Raw genomic sequence first — 21,474 nt, 5'->3', positions numbered from 1 at the left:
AGAATCTGTTCTCACCAGCAGGCAGCGCCTGACCTCTACAAGAGGACCATTTTCCTCAGCCTGATCAGCAGATGTAGCTGTTTCAGATTGAGTAGCCATGGCAACAGGCTCCCTCAGTGACAATGAGCCTTGCTCTTTCTGGACACAGAACACAGCTTTTGGCTTGGTTCCACTAGAATCCTGAGACACAATTCCTTTTAGCTGCTTTAATTTCTCACACTCTGAGATTAGATGGCCCTTTCCCTGACAGAAATAACATTTTCTGGTGTATTTTGATTCTCTCTCATCTTGTTTTGGTTTTCCCTCCAAAATCTGAGGTCTTGGTTTCATTTCTGAGGGCTTCCCTGCACCATGGGCCCCTCCCCCTTGCTGGTTTTTCCCTGGTCCCTGAGAGTACTTGCTGTAGGTTTCTTTAGGTTTTCCCATCGCTTTCCCCTCACCCAAGGGCTTTCTTATTTGGGAAATAAAATCTGCGATCTCGGCTGCTTCTGCCACAGATTTTGGGTTCCTTTCCCTCACCTGGAATTTCAGTTCCCCATGCAGGACTGAATAGAACTGTTCCAGCGCTATCAAGTCTTTGAGCTGCTGAAAGGTCTCTGTCCCCTCCTGAGATAGCCATTTCTCAAGCAGCCTCACCAATTGAGCCCCCACTTGGGTAAAAGTCTGCTCTGGTTTCTTTGTGAGGGACCTGAATCTTTGCCTCAGCTGTTCCGCATTTATCCCATGTCTTGCAAACACCAGTTTTTTAAACTCTGCAAAATCTTTCATCAGTTCCTCAGGCATCTCTGAATAAACCTCAGCCAGGCTACCACTGATTAAAGATCGCATGATGGTCATCTTCTCAGGTTCCCTCACTGAGAAGTCCACAAACGCTCTTTCCACTAAGGAAAAGAACACCTCAGGACAATCTCCCTTGTGGTACACAGGGAATTTCTTCAGGTCAGCTTTAGACAATTGGCCTCCCTCAGAATCCCTATTGTTATTATTGTTCTGGTTCATCAGTTCCAATTTTCTTAACTCAAACGCCATTTTCTCTCTCTGCAATTCCAATTCAAATTGTCTTTGCCTCTCCCTTTCCTCCCTTCTTTCTCTCTCTAATCTTTCTTCTCTTTCCCTTTCCTCCATTTCAAATTGCCTCATCCTCAGTTCATGCTGTTGGACTATGAGCATTTTCCTGAGTTCTGGGTTCTGTTCTCCCGTGCTGTCACCCTGCACTGAGCCAAATTCATCCTCATAACCTTGGTCAACCTGGGGGTCTTTCACTTCACCCATTTCTGCCATTTGGATTCGAGTCAAGGGCATAATCCCCCCTCAGAACAAGCTGCTTTAAAAGTCAAGCCTCAAAATAAAACGACCACTTTTTTTTTCTTTTGCCTCAGAACCAGCTTTCCCTATAGATTGCTGCTGTCTTTCAGCACTAACTTGCAACTGTAGCGAGTTAGAGTCTACCCCCCTCTGCTGGGCCTCTCAGCAGGCAAACTAGCTCACTGCTATTTCACAGTTTTGCCTCAGCTTTTTCCCGCCAAAACAGGCTGCCTCAGAGCTCCCTAATCTAGTCCCCAATCTGAGGTTACACGTTCTTCTACTAGTGCACCCCCCCCGTGAGGTACACCTAGAAGATTACCTACGTGCTCTCAGATTGTCCCTGACTAGACCCCCCTTGCTCTGGGCACACTTGCCAAGGCTTTGCTGGACCGCTGGACAACTGGACCAGTCGTATCCCAACGCTGGACACCAATCAATGTGACAAACCCAGACCTACTGGGATCTGCCACACGTTAACTAAGCTGCCACCAACCATTCCCTGTAAGAAGTCACACAGACCAGGGATGGATTTTCAAACAAATAAAAGAATAAGGTTTATTTAAAACAACACACAGGGAAAATAAAATGATCAGTTGAAGAAGATATAGTAACGTGGCTTAGTTTCACTCATACATACACACAGGTTGGTTCACACAGAACCCTTAACTTGAAGCACAGACCCTGAACCTATCAGTTCTGGCTAACCAACAGACACCTGAACCTATCAGGTTGGTACTCTGACACACAGTAGTACCCTGTCTGACACACAGACTCCCACACCAGCTTCTTCTTCCCAGCTGCTGCTTCTTCACATCCCAGCGTCTCCTCAACTTCACCACACAGGCTTCACATATATATATATATAGTACAGCCCCTCCTCCTGATGTCCCGCCTTCCACTCCCCATAGGATGGAACTTTCCCTCCAAACCCATGACAGACAGGTAACATCAGTGCTGTATGTAACAGTCATAAGTCACAAGTGACTTTACAGAACATGATATACAGTATAACGAAACCGCAACACAAATGACACAAGCACGTGGTTTTCTTGCAATGAGATCAAAAAGTGATTTTAATGATCTCAGCCTCCTGGTATCTTGAAAAATGGAGTGGTCAGCAGCTATCCAGAACTGGGCTAACAAAACGGATGAAATTTGACGTGCACTCAGATCTTATTATCACTGCTGGGGTTTTTTTTGTGTTTTTTTTTTTTGCGATCCTGAAAGAGACTGTGCCATAGCAACCATTGGTTAAAAAGTCTCTGAACTATTGATCTTGGGGTTTTGTTTTGCTTTCTGAAGCATATTGGCTTCAGAAACATCTTCATTTATTTTATTTATTGCGGTCTTGGAACTGCAGAGCTGGAAGGGACCCTATGTGTCATCTATTCTAGACCACCGGGGAGACATGGGGCGGAGGGGAGTGGAATTGAACTCCCAATCACAAATCTGAACCATTCCTATTTATATTATTTTATGTATTACATTTATACGGCCTGCCACTACTCTTTTGCATTTTAAATACGGTATAGATAGGCCATCTTCCAGGGTGCAGTGCTTGCCCAAGAGCACTAAAATAATAAAAAGCGAGGAAATAATATTATAAATGGCAAATATGAATGAATTATAAGATGAGTGTCCTTCCCACAGGACACTTGTGGGTCCAAGGAAGGAAATGTCTGACTGGAGCAGTCCGGTTTATACATATCACAGAACCACAGGAAAAAATTAGGATTTGCTTCTTGTTGATGAATAATAAGAATTTAAGTAATTTTTAAATTTCTAAGCCGTCCATTTGACCAATGGTCACTCCTGGTGCAAACTGTATAAACATCATTGAAATTTAAAATTGTAATTACTTCAAAACTTGTTGGTGTTTATCCACTGTTAGGCTTATGCTCTCAGCAGGCTATGAAGGTGGTATAATATGGAAGGCCTGCCGAAAGTAGGGATGTTTTCAGAGATTTCTTCATTATTATTACTATGGACTAACAACAGTAATAATAATAGACATTATCACTGTTGACTGACAATGATATTATTATTATTGACTTATTACTATGAACTAACTAAATTACAGTATACAGTGGACCCTCTACTTAAGGAATTAATCCGTATTGGAATGGTGGCTGCAAGTTGAAAAGTCTGTAGGTCGAATCTCCATTGACCTACAATGCATTGAAAACCGATTAATCCCATAACCAGCGGCTTTTATTCTATTTTTGTTCCATTTTGGGTTTTTTCTGGTCTGTAAGTCGATTCTCCGGCTGCAAGTCGAATCTAAATTTTGCAGCCAGAGAAGTCTGTAAGACGAGCCGTCTGTAAGTCGAGGGTCCACTGTAAATGTTATTATTCAATATCACCAGGCACAGTCAAAATTATAAAAACATTGACTGGTATTATATAACAGATACAAGTTTTAATCAAAATGATTTCCTCATTTTTTGACACCTTCTCTGCCTGAGGTTCCCACATATTTTTGGAGGCTGGGAAGTTGCGTGTGTGTGTGTGTGTGTGTGTGTGTGTGTGTGTGTGTAGGTAGGTAGGTAGGTAGGTAGGTGTGTATGCGTGTGTATATATGTGTGTGTGTGTTTGAATGTATATATGTGTGTATGTATGTGTGTATACTGTATATTATATATATGCATATGTATATGTATATGTACCGTATATGTATGTTTGTATATGTATATACAGTATGTATATACATATATGTGTATATGTATGTGTATATATACACAAACACCAATATACTGTACATACATACAGTATATAGCATAACGTCCAGCGCACTCACTTTTGCCACCTTATCGTGTCTAACTTTGTACTTTTTGTAATCAAGAAGAAGAGGAGGAAAGAGGCTTGGAAACGGCCTCTGTGTGTGTGTGTGTGTTGTTGTCTTGTTGTTGTCTGAGGGAGGGGAAGAGACTCGGGAAGGAAGGGGGGCTCCCCCCGAGTCTCTTCCCCTCCCTCAGACAACACACACACACACACACACACAAAAAACACACAGACAGAGGCGAGAGGGGCTCCCCCTAGTGGCTGTGGGGGCTCCTTGCGCCCTTTCCCCTCCCCTCTCTTTCCTTTCCTCTCCTTTCCTCCCCTCCCCTCCCCTCCCCTCCGAGCCCGGCTGGAGGTGGTCAAGATGGCGGCCGGGGCGCTGCTGAGGCTGCCAGGGAGCGTGGGCCCGCACCACCATCCCCTTCCCCTCCTCCTCCTCCGCCGCCGCCCGGCTTTCCCGCCGCCTCGCCCGGGGGGCCCTTCCCGCCTTTTCCTCCTCAGGTGAGGGGAAACGGGGAGGAAGAGGGGGGGAGGGGGAAGGAAAGGCGGGCGAGCGGAGGGGGAGGGGAGAGGGCGCCGCCACCGCCCCCCCCCGGCTCAAGGTCACGGGCCGGTCACGTGGCCGCCAGCTGGCCAGCCGGCCTAACGAGCCTCCCTCCCTCCTTAATTAAAAGAACTAATTAGTGAAGGGCGCATGGGGGTGGGTGGGTTTCCTGGCTTTTCTGCCTATGTATTTCTAAGCAGATCGGGAAATTTAAGCAGTAGATAGGCAGAGAAGCAGCCTTAAAAAGTGTGCACGTACCTGTGTGTGTGTGTGTGTGTGTGTGTGTGTGTGTGTGTGTGTGTGTGTGTGTGTGTGTGTGTAAATATAGATATTTACACCTATATGTGTATAAATAAGTTACATATAGTACATATGGACAGATAAGACAAGATCACATAGGGTAGGTTTCTATCTATCTATCTTGTATATGTCGGATAGCATATGTGTCTATGTGTATATGCAAACATATTTATGCATATGTACAGACACACATACAGTACCTGTTAATATGTTTATCTACGCTTATCTAATACACATGCATATAAATACATATATAAACAAATATACCTGTTTACATGTTCATCAGTGTATAATTAATTGCTGTACATATCTTTTAATTACTGTAAGCCACCTTGGTTCCCTTTTTAAGGAGAAATACAGGTTTTATGTATTTTGAAAATATTTATTTATTTATTTAATATTTATATTATTTATAATATTTATTTATAATATTTATATTATAAATATTTATATTTATACATTTATAAACATGCATGCGTACATATATACACATACCATGTTTCCCCGAGAATAAGACAGCTGCCTCCAAAAAGGGGGGTGTAGGTGTCTTCACGTACATTAATCCAGTCCCCCAGGTCCCACAATTTAAGATATGAACTTATATCACATTTAAACTAAATTGAACATTATTAACTCCTCCATGATAAAGGGTGTGTGTGTGTCACCTTATAGGCTTCCAGCAGATGCCAAGATTTACAAGAAAGAAAGAACTCTCTCACCCCCTAAATTTGCAGATGATGTAATTCCTTAGAAATGTTGCAAATTACAATGTACGTATGTAATAAAACAATATATACTTTTTCTGGTTCTTTGAGGCAGACATTTGGAAGCCAAAGTCAGATGTGTTAAGGTTGGAAAAACTGTCCCTTTTTTTTCCACTCCTGGGGGACGCTCAGTGCAGAGAGCAGCCAATAGCTTAGCACTTTTACCTTCAGCAAGCCATGTAAACAGCACCTAATCCTTACTAGTCTTCATGGAACATAAAGGCTATGCTCTCCATTATGGGAAATTAGATAGAGCTTCTTCTTTCAGATAAGGACTGGAAATTTGGAAGGACAGCTTCTGTTTCACTTTTACTTTTTAGGCTTCTTGTCCCCCTGGGTTGCAACACAACCCAGCCACAAGGGCTCTGGGAACCATATTAGGATGCTACTGTGACCAAGGCAATCGGGTTTAACCAGGTGTTCACAGATTTAAAACCCTAAGCATCACCTTATTTAATCAGGCAAGCAAAAGCAGACTCTTGAATGACAGATTGTTCTGGGTTCCGGTGGTTGTTTTTATTTATTTATTTATTTATTTATTCATTCATTCATTCATTCATTCATTCATTCATTCATTCATTCATTCATTCATTCATTCTATTTATATCCCACCTATCTGGTCAATTACGACCAGATTTGCAAATTTGCAAATATATTTTTTAAAAAGGAAGCCTACCATTTTTAAAAAGGAAGCCTGCCAGTTTCTACTTATAAATCTCAATTAGGTTGATACATGACATTTCAGTCTCCTGTTTCTTGTTCTCCTTCATCCTCACAAGGTGCATCCAGCTCGCAGAGAGCATTTGAACCAAAACCACCCAGTAACTTTCCTAGCTCAGTGGGGACCTCAGTACTATATGTGTCTACTTAGAAGGAAGATCTGTTGAGTTCAGTGATGTTTACATCTCTTCCACGTCCTTGAAAAAAAATTCTTTGACCTTGATGCACATGAATGTATTAATTAATTAATATTGATGTAAAAATTAATAAAATTAATATTTCCACCCTGAAAGAAGGGCACTGGGACTTGTGGTTTTCAGCCTAAGGATTGGTACATTCTAGCCAATGAATTGATTGCATTCATTTTTGTTTTCTGCCACTTTGAACAGCACAGTTAAACCATAATGGCAACTCTTATTGGTCCAAATAGATCTCCACCCCCTGCCTCTGTGCCAAGAGATCATGGGATTTGAAGTCCAAAGCATCTGGGGAAAACCAGCTTGGGAAGAGCTAAAAACCCAGCAGTTTTTTGTGGTTTGCTATTATTTTTCCCTCCTTTTCATACACATATTTTGCAGCATTTTAGGCTGCAGGCTTAGGCACCTTTGCTTGGACATAAGACCCAATTTAACAATTTAAAACATACTTCTCAAGAAATTTCCTGTTGGCCTCTTAATGAGATGGGTGAAACCTTATGTGATGACTCGATTCAAATTTCTTCATTCACTTTTAATGACTGGCAAATGAAGAATACAGTATGGGTTCTAACAATAAAGAGGAAGACGCCTTCCACGATGTGGGAAATGATCTGTGAATCTTCTCTCTGTTCGCCTTCTGTTCCATAGTCTAATAGTTCAGGAACAAACTGTAGGCAAGTTTTAGCCAAGCTGTCGTTTTAGAAGGGGCAGCCGTGCTAGTCTGTGCCGATGTATCAGGCAAAGCCAAAAGAAAAATAAAGGAGACCAGAAGACCAACTGCTCTATTTTAATGTGAACTTTCGGCCTTAGACATAATGTCTGAAGAAGTGGACTCGTCCACAAAAGCTCACATTAAAATAGAGCAGTTAGTCTCTAAGGTGCTGTAATGTTTTTGTCTTCTTTTTAATTTTTCTTTAAGTTTTAACAAAGTGTTTTGTCTTTCACCACTTCTTTTTTCCACGGGCAGGGGCCTTGTCTCGTCGAATAACCGATCTGCGGAAGACAGCTGGTTGAAGTCGCTTTTTGTCCGCAAAGTAGATCCGAGGAAAGACGCACACTCCAACCTTTTGGCTAAAAAGGAGACCAGCAGTCTTTATAAATTACAGTGTGAGTTGCTCCTCTTTTAGTCTTTCTCCTGTGTGGGTTCTCTCTTCTCTTACTTCACCTGATTTTTAACATAGACTTTTTTTTTGCTGTTTTCCAGTTCACAACGTCAAACCGGAATGCCTAGAATCCTACAATCGGCTTTGGTAAGTCTGAATGGAGGACCGAACTGGTTGGAGGATTTTGAATCCAGCTCCATAAAAGTTGTTTATAATCCTAAACACACTTATTTGGAAGTTAAGTCCCTCTGAACCCAATGAGATTTGGAAGTAAATGTTTGTAGGTTCGTAGGTGTGGGAAATTGGTTAAATCTCAACTTCTTGTGCAGGAACATAGGTTAGGCAGGAAGGAAGTGGTAAAATGGACTATATTACATTTTTGAATGCTAATTTATTAAAGCTATTCCCTAAATTAGCAAAAAGTAGGTTTAACCTGAACCTTTCTCCCAATGTACTAGTTCTGCCATTGGGGGTTCTGCTAATGCATCCTGTTGCATATGTAAATGAGGTCATTATTAGATCTGTTAAACAAATCTAGTCTAATAGTCTTCTTGTGCATAAGTGATTTGATTGTCACCTCTTTAGGAGATGTCGGGGTGTTCTGTAAACTGGGAGCCACCATAGTTTTTTATTTTTATATTTAATATTTTTATATATTATTTATTTTATATTTTGTAATTTTACAAACAAAAAATCTAGCAATAATTGAGAAATACATACATTTTTAAATAACATGGAAGGAACTATATAGAAGTCTGTGATGGGTTTGGGATCACAAAAGCATCATTTGTTGTTGTTGTTTAGTCATTAAGTCGTGTCCGACTCCACCTTTGTTAGTGTTCTAACATCGAATGCAAACTTCAGCTGGTTTTAAGCCATTTTGACAGTAAAGAGGAACTAGAGACCAAATTGCTAACATGCGCTGGATTATGGAGAAAGCCAGAAAGTTACAGAAAAACATCTACAGTACTTCTGCTTCATTGACTACGCAAAAGCCTTGACTGTGTGGACCAGTTCTTAAAGAAATGGGAGTGCCTGACCACCTTATCTATCTCCTGAGAAATCTGTATGTGGGACAGGAAGCAACAGTTAGAACTGGATATGGAACAACTGATTGGTTCAAAATTGGGAAAGGAGTACGACAAGGCTATATATTGTCTCCCTGCTTATTTAACTTATATGCAGAATACATCATGCGAAAGGCAGGACTGGATGAATCCCAAGCCGGAATTAAGATTGCTGGAAGAAATATCAACAACCTCAGATATGCAGATGATACCACTCTGATGGCAGAAAGTGAGGAGGAATTAAAGAACCTCTTAATGAGGGTGAAAGAGGAGAGCACAAAAATGGTCTGAAGCTCAAGATCAAAAAACAAAACTGGCCACTTGTCCCATCACCTCCTGGCAAATAGAAGGAGAAGATATGGAGGCAGTGACAGATTTTACTTTCTTGGGCTCCATGATCACTGCAGATGGTGACACCAGCCAGGAAATTAAAAGACACCTGCTTCCTGGGAGGAAAGCGATGATAAACCTAGACAGCATCTTAAAAAGCAGATACATCACCTTGCTGGCAAAGGTCCGCATAGTCAAAGCTATGGTTTTTCCAAGAGCGATGTATGGAAGTGAGAGTTGGACCATAAAGAAGGCTGACTGCCGAAGAATAGATGCTTTTGAATTGTGGTGCTGGAGGAGACTCTTGAGAGTCCCATGGACTGCAAGGAGAACAAACCTATCCATTCTGAAGGAAATCAACCCAGAGTGCTCACTGGAAGGACAGATCCTGAAGCTGAGGCTCCAATCCTTTGGTCATCTCATGAGAAGAGAAGACTCCCTGGAAAAGCCCCTGATGTTGGGAAAATGTGAAGCCAAGAGGAGAAGGGGACGACAGAGGATGGGAAGGATGGACAGGGTCACCGAAGCGACCAACATGAACTTGACCCAACTCCGGGAGGCAGTGGAAGACAGGAGGGCCTGGCGTGCTCTGGTCCAAGGGGTCACGAAGAGTTGGACACAATGTAACGACTAAACAACAACAAACAGTACGTTTCTCAGGAAGGTTCCTCAGGAGATGACATGAGAGTTCTTGAGAGAAGAAATCTAAATCACAGAAATCTAAACTCAAGGGTCTCACCCTCGGAATGAACATCTGACTGCTGAGCTGATTGGCCTTTGTGTACTTCTGTGATGTAACGTCTGTTTTCGTTTTGTTTTTTTAAGCGAAGAGGTGCTGCTAAAAGTCCACGAAGGGTTTCCCTGTACACTGGTGGGGACGTGGAACACGTGGTACGGAGAGCAAGATCAGGCTGGTAGGAGATAAGACGTTCAACAGAAACATGCCTCTGGGCTGAGGTTGGGTGCTTGCCACGGGCAGTCTGCTTCTTCTGGCCAGGCGGGAAGATGGCAGGGGGCAGGACAGTCTCTGAGGAGCGGAGGGCAATCCTCCATCATCCTCAACATGCATTCAGGGAGTGGTTAGCAGGGGGCAGTCCAGTTAACCATGACTTCTGCGGTGGCAGCTGGTCAGACCTGAGCTTTGCAGGCCTAGGGAAGATCCCCAAGCAGCAGCTATGCACTTGGTAAAGATCCCAGTGGACTCTTTGGGTCCTAAGCCAGGATTAGGCCAAGGCTGAATTCTCTTTCTTTTAACAGCATTGAAAGGCATGTGAATGAGCTTTTGCTTGGGTTTGGAGTCTGGGGCTGTGTCCAAAGGGCATTTTTTTAAAAAGAATTTATGAATTTATCACAACAAAATGGCCACTCTCAGGCCTGGAGTCTGGGCGCTCTACCTCTGTCTCTCAGATTCTGAGAGACAGATTCAGACTCGGAAGATCTTCTGGGTGGATTAACCTGACGTGACGCTCTTCTCCGTTGCAATCCTAGAGGCCCTGAGTGAGCAGGCTTCCCCTTGTAAACACTTCCTTGCTGGGAAAATAATTTCAGCTGCATTCTCCTGGAGTGCTCTGGATGATATTTAAGGGATGTGGGTGCTTAGGAAATGGATCCCAAGGTGAAAAATCCTGGGAAATCTTCATTTTGAGATCCCACCCAAAAGGTGGTGGTCTGAGAAGCCCTGAAAGAAAGGAGCTTGGCTAACCCTCCAGAGGGGCGATGGGAGGAAGGGATGGAGAAAGGAAGGTGGCTGTGGAATGCAGGTGGGTGCATGGATAGACTAGGAAGGATGAGGAGAGACGCGGAAGTCAGTAGAAGCACACTGTGTGCCTACCTGAAGGGGATAGGTCTCCTAAACATGCTCCTTTTCATTCTAGTCCACCTCTGGAGGTACGAGGGGGGCTATCCAGCCCTCACAGAAGTCATGAGTAAGCTTCGCCATAACAAGGTAAGACCAGGTAAAAAGGTGCGCTTGTAGATCTCGTCCAACAGCACCGAGAAGGCCCAAGTTTGTTCATTTCTCAAGTCCTCCATCCATGTAATTCCACATAGGGCTGTGCTTTATAAAGTCTGCAGAAGCACGTTCCCACAGCCAGCAGAACAAGGGCTACTGTGTCATTTGCAAAACAAAAACAAAGGAGACCCTTGATTTCTTTCTTGATCCCGAAAGAAATTGTTCAAGGCATGCTGATGACAGCACAATGCTGTGTGGTGCGTAACCTTTAGGGGAGCAGATCAGTAATGTAGCAAATGGTTTAAAATCTCTTGGGGCCTTGCTCCTAGGCAAGCCAATCAGGCAAGCAAATAAGGCGTCTCATTCCCTGTTCACCATTAGAAAAAGTAGAAGGCAGTGGGAAAAGAGGAAGACGTAACATGAGGTGCCTTGACCCAGGAAATGATACCCTTGCTTTCAGTTTGCAAGAACTGAACAGGGGTATCAATGATAGGACAAATTTGAGATAGTTACATCCGTAAGCCAGAAGCAATCTGAAAGCATATCACATTTTGACCCCTATGAAACTTTCTTAGACATTGATAATACTTCCTACAAGGGTTTGTGCATGGTCAAGAGTTTTTGTATCCATGAAGATGAGGCTGGGATCCTTCAGCCTTCCAGATGTTTTTGGACAATAACTTCCACAGAGCCTTGTGGCGCAGTGGTTAAAACGCTGTACTGCAGCCAAAATTGTGTTCACGACCTGGGGTTCAATTCCAGGTAGCGGCTCAAGGTTGACTTAAGCCTTCTATCCTTCCGAGGTCGGTAAAATGAGTACCCAGCTTGCTAGGGGGGCAATGTGTAGCCTGCATGATTAACTTGTAAACCGCCTAGAGAGTGCTTGAAGTGCTATGGGGCAGTATATAAGGAGCACGCTTTGCATGCTTTTGCTTTTATTCCTTTCCTATTCATCACGGTTGCTGGGCTTATGGGGAGTTGGAAGTCCAAAATAGGTGGAGGACACAAACTGCCATGTCCTGTGATAGGCTGGGCCTTTCCTGTGGGGAGCTATCAGGGTCGAGGCAGCAGAAGTAAATTGAGTGGGAGAAGCTCCTGTTTTTCTTGTTGTTTTACTGATCCATGCCATGTGCTACTGTCTATTTAAGAAACACTGTGGATTTTGTGTTTTTATTTCATACTTAGGACTTCATGGAATTTCGCAAAGCAAGGGGAAACATGCTTCTCTCCCGCAAGAACCAACTGCTGTTGGAGTTCAGTTTTTGGAATGAACCTGTTCCCCGTCCAGGGCCTAACATCTATGAACTGAGGTCTTACCAGCTTCGTGTGAGTGCCTTTTAAAAAAAAAATTCCCTTGATAGAATTGGCACTGTTAAAATGGAGGAAATAAATGGAGAAGAAATGTACCTGCCTTTGTTTCCCTTTAACCTCCTTCAAGGAACCTAATTTGTTGAGAAGAGGGCAGGTCGTTTTCTGTCAAGAGCTGGCCGCTGGGTTCTCCTGGGTCTTGCTAGTTTTGTCTCAGACGCCCTGCCTTGTGAAGAGGGGGGGAAAGAGCAGTCGCTGAGTCCTGTTTCCAGCACATGTCCCTTAATGCCAACTACTACCGTGAACAAAAACTAAAAAGCTGTCTGACGAAAATAACCCCACGTCTGGCTCATCACCCCTTGTCTTTTGGGCTGAGTTGCCTTCTTTAGTGACCGAATAAGATCCAAGAGGATTTCTGGAGCCGGGAAGGGTAGATCGGTCTTCACTTGCTCCAGGAACCCTTTTAGATCCTCTTGGATCCCTTCGCTTACTTCCCCATCTTGGAGAACAGTACAAGGAGCTGCGCTATCAGGGTGTGATCACCTCTCTTTTCTCTTTCAGCCTGGGACGATGATCGAGTGGGGCAATTACTGGTAAGTGTTCCCTCACGATGCGTGTGTGTGTGTGTGTCTGTGTGTGTCCCTATGTGTGTTATAACAAGATACTGTAGTTGAAAGCCAAGCTTGTGTGCTGCTGGGTCTCAGCACCCACAGAACCGCTGGAAAGTGGACATGACAGGTTTGCCATGATGGGTCAAGTCCAGATTTCAAAGCATGGTCAAAGCTTTGTAGATCCTTGGCCCTTGAACACCCTGGACTGTTGATGCCGGCAGCCAGGCATGAGGATTGAGGGCTTCAAACAAGATTCTTCCGTAGTCGTACCGGAAGACGCTGTACTGGAGACGGAACGTGGGACTTCCTGCATGTAAAACGAGGGCCTTCGCACTAAGTGACCGCTCATCCCCTGCTCATGGAATCCAGCATTCTATCTTGTGACTGAATTCCTCTGGAAGCTCACAAGCCGGGCATGAGGATGGTCACTGACCCCGTTTGCCCTCAGAATTGGTGGCCCGAGGTAGCCTGCCTCTGAACGCGGAGGTTTCATTTCACTGTCCAGATTGTTAGCGGTGGACCAGCCTTCTCCTCCTCCAAGATATTTAATGCTTCCTAAAGCTGTCAAAGCTAGAATCCGTCATGACGTATTTATTTCTCAATGCAGTCATGCCGATTCTAACAGAAGGCTGCCCTTCGCTGCTTTATTTTTGGTAATATTTCCTAACAGTTAATATGCCGCACACTATACTTACAGTCAGGATACATACAGTTGTACAGTCTTGTGGAGTGTAATGGCACTGACCCCCTAGATAGGAGGGTGTTGGGTGGGCTCCCGAATTGGGCTTTTTCACTGAAGCTTCCCCACGTATTCAGGGAAGGAACCAGGTTGGGCTCATTTGCTCATCTCCCTCCAGGTAATTTTTTCCTATCTCCTTTTTCTAGGAAGTTCCCACCACCATCCACCCCTTTACCTTATCACTAGCACTGTTGATTTCATTGCAGGGGGTTTGTTTATTAGGTAACATTTCTCTGGTGCTTAAGGTTGTCTTTGAGTTGTGTGGAATGACCCCAGAGAACTGAGAACTTTTCCCCTCCACACATGTTCTTTTGCAGACAGATGTTTACCCAAGGGCAGGTGCTGTGGAAAGAGAAGCCTGTCAGTTTATTTAAAAGTCAGAACACGCTGTACATTGCAAGAGCAGCCGACACATTTTTCTCCCCATGGTCTGGGTCCAGCTTCTGTTTGCCAAAACCGATGTGCTTACCAACCATTCCAGCTATTATTCTTTTATAAAACATGGTGTATATCTTTTGTATAGAGCTTGGAAATGGTATGTTTTTTAGACGACAACTTCCCAAATCCCTAGCTATTGGGGGGATTTCCTACCTGTTCATTTTCATGGTTTCAATGGATTGTCTGCTGTACTTTCAAAGACAACACTCTTCAGCTGAAATCCAGTAGTAACTTGCAACTAGAGGAGGCCCATTAAATCCTTGGGGATTTGGCGAGTCAACCCCTCCGTAAGTTCCATTGGTTCAAATAGACCTGCTCTAGTTACAACCTACTACTGGGTTTCAGACATGAAAAGATTGTAAGTGTAAGTCTCTTTGGCGTTGGCAGAAGATGAAGTGGGTTCTTGGCACCACAGCCGCCAGCCAATCAGTGCTGTGTCTAGTTGGGTTCTGCTGCAGAACCTATAGAGCCAATATTCCAGTGAGGACTTCCCGGTCTGAAGAGGAAAAGATGGACAGGTTATTGGGAGAGTATTTTTGGAGTATGAGAAGTAGTGTTGTAACAGGAGGCGTTTTCTAAGTTGGGATTGTTTTCCACTTAGGTCAGAGTCCCCTGGTACAGCAGTCTTCCTCACACTTTGTTCAGTTAGCTGGTTTTGTTGACATAAAGAAAGAATAATGACCCGGGGGCAGAGAGTTCGTCCAGAGGAAGAAGAAGAAAAAATAGATGAAAACTGGAAAGAAAGGAAAAACAAAGTACTAAAGAATACCTGATCTTTTCAAGAATGAGGGGCTTGAATATGAATAATTCCACAATGCAGACTTTCGCTGCTTCTTAAGGGCATGTGGAGGATCACCCGAACTTGGAAACATTTGGGGGCCGCAGCGTTTGGGCCCCGTTCGAGGAGAAAGGCGGAGTAAAAATAATTTAAATAAAATACATTTCAACCAAACTCCATGGAATATCTAGCCACCCACCAACATTCAGGATGGGGAAGCTGGGAAACTCTACAAATGTAGAAAACTTGGTGTAAAACTTTCCACTTATTTGCTTTTCAAGTTCACATTTAGGTGTGCCAACGGATACATATGGATGCTCTGATTTTACTCGATGCAAAGAGGTGTAAAGAACTGGCAAAGTCAGGCTTGCCTTCAGGTCTGATTTCAGTTCATAGGGAATTAACTTTGTTAACCCTGGACAGCTTTCTTGCTCTTGACTCTCCACTTATGAAGTGCTTCTCAGGTTTATTTTTAAGGGCAAATGTACGAAAGATGGTAAGTGCGTCTGCCATGCGGCCTGAATAGCAAAAAAAGCAAAACAGGGTCCTGAGCAAATAATGCCAGGGTTCCTTAATCTGAAAAGGAGCTTCTGTAATCTTTTTTTCTAGCTGGAAATACTCCCTTAATACTTCTCTAGTGTTGTGCCAGGTTGCGATGCTTTCTGGCGTGCTTGTTCCTGAACCGCAAGCCAGGGTAATTCCCGGCTTTTTTGCAATGATCTTAGCTCCAATCCCCGGGTCCCGTTGACGAACCCCTCTTCCCGTCTCTTTCAGGGCCCGGGCCATTCGCTTCCGGCAGGATGACAAAGAAGCAGTCGGTGGCTTTTTCTCACAGATTGGGCAGCTGTACATGGTTCATCACCTTTGGGGTACGGCCGGGCTTGCATTTCCCACGTCTAGCTCAGGATGTGCCTGATAGGCCTTCTTCTAAAGTCCTCTGGGAACGTTTGGACTTTGTTCACGTTGAGATTCCCAGGGCTGGGGATGGGAACAAACCTCCCAATCAAGGCAAGATCGTCTTGGGTTCTCCAGTTTAGAGATTGCTCAGCAGCATTCCCGGTCATTCTGTAATGTGTGTCTACACCTGCGCAGAACAACAGGAAGCAACAAGCAACACATTCAAGTGTGAAATGTTTTAGTGCGTCCAGGGACTGAAGCTGGTGTCTTAACACCGAAACATTTTACCCTTGGATTTGTTCTGTCTTACCTAATTAAGACCTCCTTAAAATGTGCATTTATTGTTTGATGATGTGCATTTTATAATAATAATAATAATAATAATAATAATAATAACATCATCATAATCTTAGAGCGTCAGAGCTGGAAGGGACCCTATGGATCATCAAATGCAGCCCCTGTTAGTGGGGAATCGGACTCTTAACCTCTGGCTCTGCAGCCTGAGACTTAAATAACTGAGCTCTCCAGCAGTTCTACCATAATCATCACCTTAGGACTGCAGAGCTGGAAGCGACCTTCTGTATCATGGCTTCCAGCCTCTGTCAAGGGAGCACAGTGAGGAATTTTAACTCCAGAGGTGTCGGTCCTCATCTCCAGATACCTAAACCCCTGAGCTCTCCAGCAATTCTACAACAATCATCATCTTAGCGCTGCAGAGTTGGAAGAGACCCTATAGATTGAGTTCAGTCCCTGTCAAGGAGGCACTGTGAGGAATCAGAACTCCCAACCTCTGGCTCTGCATCTCCAGAGACCTAAACCCCTGAAAACTCCAGCAGTCCAGCCTTTTTTAAATGTACCTTTCCAGTTTGTTGCACTGAAGGCTGGGGATTTACATACAGTTACTTATCCATATGTATGCATATACACAGGATCAGGAAAATCACAAAACTTCCGCAAAGGGCTCTTGGGCTCTCTGTTCTGGAATAGCGGTGGCAATTCTCTCTGTTCTCTGCAAAACACATCCCAGGAAACACTAATACAGGCTTGGCCCTGCGCACAAACAATTTGGGAGTGGGGCATGCGTACAATTTGGACAAGGAGTTTATTTAGCCCACCTTCACAACATGAAGGGGACGTGGTGGCGCTGCGGGCTAAACCGCAGAAGCCTGTGCTTAGAAAGACCAGCTGTCGTAAGATCGAATCCACGCAACGGAGTGAGCTCTCCTCGCTTGTCCCAGCTCCTGCCAACCTAGCAGTTTGAAAGCATGTAAATGCAAGTAGATAAATAGGTACCACCTCGGTGGGAAGGTAAAATGGCGCTCCCTAGTCACGTTGGCCACATGACAACGGAAACTGTCCTTGGACAAGCGCTGTCTCTACGGCTTGAAAAACGGGATGAGCACTGCCCCCTAGAGTCGGACACGACTGGACTAAAAATGTCAAGGGGAACCTTTACCTTTCACAAATCCAAATCCTCTGAATTTCCAGGTGGTTCTTCTCAGCGCCCGTTTGTGTGAAGCTGAGAGTGGCTTTCTGCCCTCCTTCTTGAACCACAATGGCCCCTTTCCAGATTCTAAGGCTGTAGCCATGGCAGTAAAAACCGTCTATGGTTTTAATGACAATGGTTACTGTGTCCCATCATTTTTTGGGAGAAAAGCGGAATAAAAATATAACAAGTAGGCACTCTGTTTTTGGTCTTATGCCAGGCTTGCAAAGAAATTATGTTGATGAACGTCAGCACCACTGAGAGTTCCAAGCTTTGTTGTTTAAAATCTTTTTTCTCCCGTTAACACTTCCAGCTTACAAAGACCTGCAGACAAGAGAAGACATAAGGAACTCTGCGTGGCACAAACCGGGATGGGATGAGCTAGTGTATTATACAGGTAACGGATCCAATCTGTGCAGGCTAGGTTTGAGAAACTCTAGCAAAGGGTTTCCTCTCTTTGCCGCGTCACTTCAGGTACTAGTGGTATCTGGGACTGCTCTCGGTTGAGGTCTTAACTGGGAGGTCAGGACGCATGGACAGCCTAGACCTGTGATTTCAGATCTCTTTGAATGTAAACGGAGGTTACAGGTGCAGTTTGCCAAAAAAATGTGGGCAGGAAGCTTGTTCTGAGAAGAGGTGAGGTTGGATGATAGCAAAGGCAGTGGCACCATCATTCTCGCTGCGTGGAGCACCAGGAAGACCAAAGGCAATGCAAGGAACCTTCCTTGTGCTTCACACTCCTGTCTTTTCCAGATTAGAGCAGAAGCATTGTTGCATCTTTTTGGAGAAAATCCCCAGTCCTAGAGCAGTATCAGCTTATTCATATATTTTTAAAAGATGGCTACAAAATCTCACTCGTGGTTCATGTTCAATATGTCCTATCATTTATACATCTCTTTTAAAAATGGACTTTTTCTCTCTTTCTCTCTTCCTCCCTCCCTCCCTTCCTCCTTTCCTTCCTTCCTTCTTTCTTTCTTTCTTTCTTTCTTTCTTTCTTTCTTTCTTTCTTTCTTTCTTTCTTTCTTTCTTTCTTTCTTCCTTCCTTCCTTCCTTCCTTCCTTCCTTCCTTCCTTCCTTCCTTCCTTCCTTCCTCCCTACCTCCCTACCTCCCTACCTCTCTTTCTCCCTCCCTCCCCCTCCTTCCTTCCTTCCTCCCACTCTTCCTCCCTTCCTTTCTTCCTTCCTCTATTCCTTCCTTCCTCCCTCCCTCCCTCCCTCCCTTCCTTTCTTCCTTCCTCTCTTCTATTTCTTTCTTTCTTTCCTTCTTTCTTTCTTTCTTCCTCTTCCTTCCTTCCTTCCCTCCTTCCTTCCTCCCTCCCTCCCACTCCTCCTCCCTTCCTTTCTTCCTTCCTCTCTTCCTCTATTTCTTTCTTCCTCTTCCTTCTTTCCTTCCTTCCTTCCTTATTTATTCCCAGTGCCCCTAATACAGGAAATGGAATCAAGAATTATGATACCACTGAAGATTTCTCCACTTCAGTAAAGCTGCTGATTGCCTGGTGCCTCTGGGTAGATTTAAATCTGAACAAGAGTTTTTGTCTCATTTTGCTTGTTTGTTTGTTTGCTCATTGAATGGTAAATTGTATGGCAATGGAGACCCTGACTTGGGGGAGTACTGTAAGCTGAGGCTTCTGAACAAAACCTCTTTTCTTCAGACCCTGCAGAAGCACGTAGGAGAGAGTTGCAGGGTCAACATTTTATGTTTTAGTGTTTAACCTGGTTCTCGGGGAAACGGTTTCATTGAAACACAGCCAGCTATTTGGGGAACCGGCAGGCCCTGGAGGAAACGCACAAACTTCAGTGGTAGTTTGCACGAGCTTTAAATTCTTGAATGATGCTGTACTTAATTATTGGGAGGTTGCTGACTTACACTCCCTTCTGTTTTGTTTTGTTTTATTTTTTGGTCACCACCGCTGCTCCTCTGGGCTACAGGACCTTCCTGGTGGGCCCCAAACAGGCCCCAAAGCAAGCCTCCTGAGTCCCCCACACACACACCAGCTAGCTTTCTTCAAACAGGGTCTTTTGTTTTGCTCATTGGGAGAAAAGTCTCCAATTCTTTTCTCTTTTCCTTTGACCTACCCGGGAAAAGCATTTCATCTTATTATCCTGCTTTGTCTTACTCAATTTTGTCTTAGCCATCTGCTAAAACAAATTGCTGAGACTTTTCCAGCTGGGGAATGGAGAGGACTTCTGGATTTTCTCATAGGGAGGGAGAAGAGGAGACTTAAGGTAGCTTCTGGTTTAGGAGCCCTTTATCAAAGTGGCATCTGAATTTGGATGGGAGAAGCCAGGGGCAAGTGGTTCGCTCCTCTCCACTCCCCACTCCTGCTCCTTCAGTGCTACCCCTTACCAAACCGGTGTTTTACAACTCTTGGTTCTCTCCTTCTACCCCTTTCCTTTCCTTTCTGCAAAGAAAGTTGTAGCCCGATATGTAGGATCAGGCAAAATGTTTCCCAGCGTAAGGGAAGAAGCGCAGGAAGCAGAGCCTGAATCCGGTTAAAACAAAGCTTGAATTTCTACAAAGCTCTGTAGGATTGGGATCAGCTCTGCAGACTTGTCAGTGCCATGGACCTTTTTACAAACCACTCCTGGATTATGTAGTGAAGCAAAGTAGGAAAAGAAAGGAATTTTTTTAAAAAAATTAATAAAGCGTCCATGTTTCAGTCATGTGAGTGATTAAATTAATGTTAACTGCAAGAAGTAATTCTGCCAAAGCAAGAAGAAGATGAAGCATACAGAATCATTTAGGACTGGCACAAATCCATGGGCCTCCCATGTCCAATTTCCTGTTTTTGATTTCACTGTAGAACAGAGATTTTTCTGTGTCTGTGTGTCTGTAACGTTGTAGACACCCTGTATGTTGCAGCGATCATCCTGTTGGCTCACAAATCAGCGCAGCTTGCTGTACGTCTGATTACCGATGAGACATCCACTTTATACATTTCAGTGAGTTTTCCGGCGGAAGGGTCAATAAAAATCCTATTGATTTTCGCATATTATCGGTATGGTTTGGACTTCTTTCAGCAGCAGTGCGTGTTGAGTTCCTACTGAGATGGAGAAGAAGCTGGTGGGTCTCCTGGGATTTTAAGGCGGCAGGTCAATCTCACTGAAACCAAGTGGATTTCTTTCCAAATGTGTAACATGATACTGTAAGGTTCCCGTTTAATGCAGGCCCAGACTCTGATGCTGCTTTTACTTTTTGTAAATTGTGCCTTCAGATGTGGGGGAGGATGCTGTCCTACCACAAGATTAAGCTTCCAGTCCATTCATTTTTTGTAGGAGGGAATGGCAGAGGTGCCGAAACAAAAGATTTATTTTTTTGCACTCCTTTTCATGGATAAGAATGTACTCCTTCACAGTATTTCCCATGGGGCAGAGAGTGCAACTCTAGTGACATACCTCTTTTTTTTTCCTAACTGCTTTGACCTGGCAGTTAGCTGGAAGTTGGTTCTGTGACTGTCATTTCCCTGGTATTTTTCTAGCTGGGAATAAGCAAGGAATTTGAGCTGCTTCGCCTGATGTGGAAAAACCTCTGAAATGTGCCCTGGGCACATTCCTCCTCACTGACCCTTTGTCTGTCCGTGGGGCCTGGAATTTCCCCATGTGACCTCTTGAACCCTCCTCTTTCCCCATGTGTCATGCCTCCAGCTTCACTATCAGATCAGTTATTCAATCGGTCCACGGCTTGTGCCAGTTGCCTTACACACTTCTCGGAAGGCTTTCTGTAGCCTTCTTTCCGAACTTTGCAATCGAAAGCCACTAAGTCCAAACTCTTTCAAAAGGGTGTCGTTATCAGAGAATCAGAATCATGATGTTGGAAGGGGCCTATAAAGCCACTAAGTCCAACCACTAAGTCCTGAATGCAAGGATACAAATCAAAGGATATCTGTCCGGTGATTGTCTCAGTTTCTCTTCAATGCTTCCAGTGGTTGAGCGCTCACTACCTCTCGAGGTCATTGATTCTATTGTCGTACTGCTCGAGCACGAAGTTTTTCTTGATATTCAACCAAAATCTGGCTTCCTGTGACCTGGGCCCATTGCTGTGTGTCCTGCACTCTGGGATATTAGAGAACAGATCCTGCCCCTCCTCTGTAGACCTTTCAAGTCTTTGAAGAGTTCTATCCACTCTCCCCTCCGTCTTCTTTTCTGAAGGCTAAA

The 21,474-nt window shown here is 44.2% G+C and overlaps 1 protein-coding gene across 2 annotated transcripts; it reads left to right on the top strand.

Annotated features, from left to right (window-relative positions):
- Positions 1-4,414: 4,414 nt before the first annotated feature.
- Positions 4,415-20,312, top strand: NIPSNAP2 (nipsnap homolog 2). Of its 2 annotated transcripts, none has more exons than XM_020803925.3 (10): positions 4,415-4,587; positions 7,579-7,718; positions 7,816-7,861; positions 9,937-10,025; positions 10,986-11,056; positions 12,248-12,388; positions 12,932-12,963; positions 15,711-15,805; positions 17,633-17,716; positions 18,735-20,312. In XM_020803925.3, the coding sequence occupies exons 1-10, from the start codon at positions 4,451-4,453 to the stop codon at positions 18,797-18,799; spliced, it is 900 nt and encodes a 299-aa protein (XP_020659584.2). In that variant the 5' UTR covers positions 4,415-4,450; the 3' UTR covers positions 18,800-20,312. The 2 variants fall into 2 exon arrangements, with proteins under 2 accessions (XP_020659584.2, XP_020659585.2); XM_020803926.3 differs by lacking the exon at positions 4,415-4,587 and adding an exon at positions 5,669-5,700.
- The last annotated feature ends 1,162 nt before the right edge of the window (positions 20,313-21,474 follow it).

The sequence above is a fragment of the Pogona vitticeps genome, chromosome 7, assembly GCF_051106095.1.
Source record: "Pogona vitticeps strain Pit_001003342236 chromosome 7, PviZW2.1, whole genome shotgun sequence".
Taxonomy (NCBI): domain Eukaryota; kingdom Metazoa; phylum Chordata; class Lepidosauria; order Squamata; family Agamidae; genus Pogona; species Pogona vitticeps.
This window is presented reverse-complemented; position numbering and strand designations above follow the sequence as displayed.

What these genes read in the sequence shown, in the direction of transcription:
- NIPSNAP2 (XM_020803925.3), top strand. Translation starts at nt 4,451, where the DNA reads ATGGCGGCCGGGGCGCTGCTGAGGCTGCCAGGGAGCGTGGGCCCGCAC. An exon ending in GTAAGCTTCGCCATAACAAG is followed by an intron (nt 11,057 to 12,247) that starts GTAAGACCAGGT and finishes TTTCATACTTAG; the next exon opens with GACTTCATGGAATTTCGCAA. An exon ending in TGAGCTAGTGTATTATACAG is followed by an intron (nt 17,717 to 18,734) that starts GTAACGGATCCA and finishes ATTTATTCCCAG; the next exon opens with TGCCCCTAATACAGGAAATG.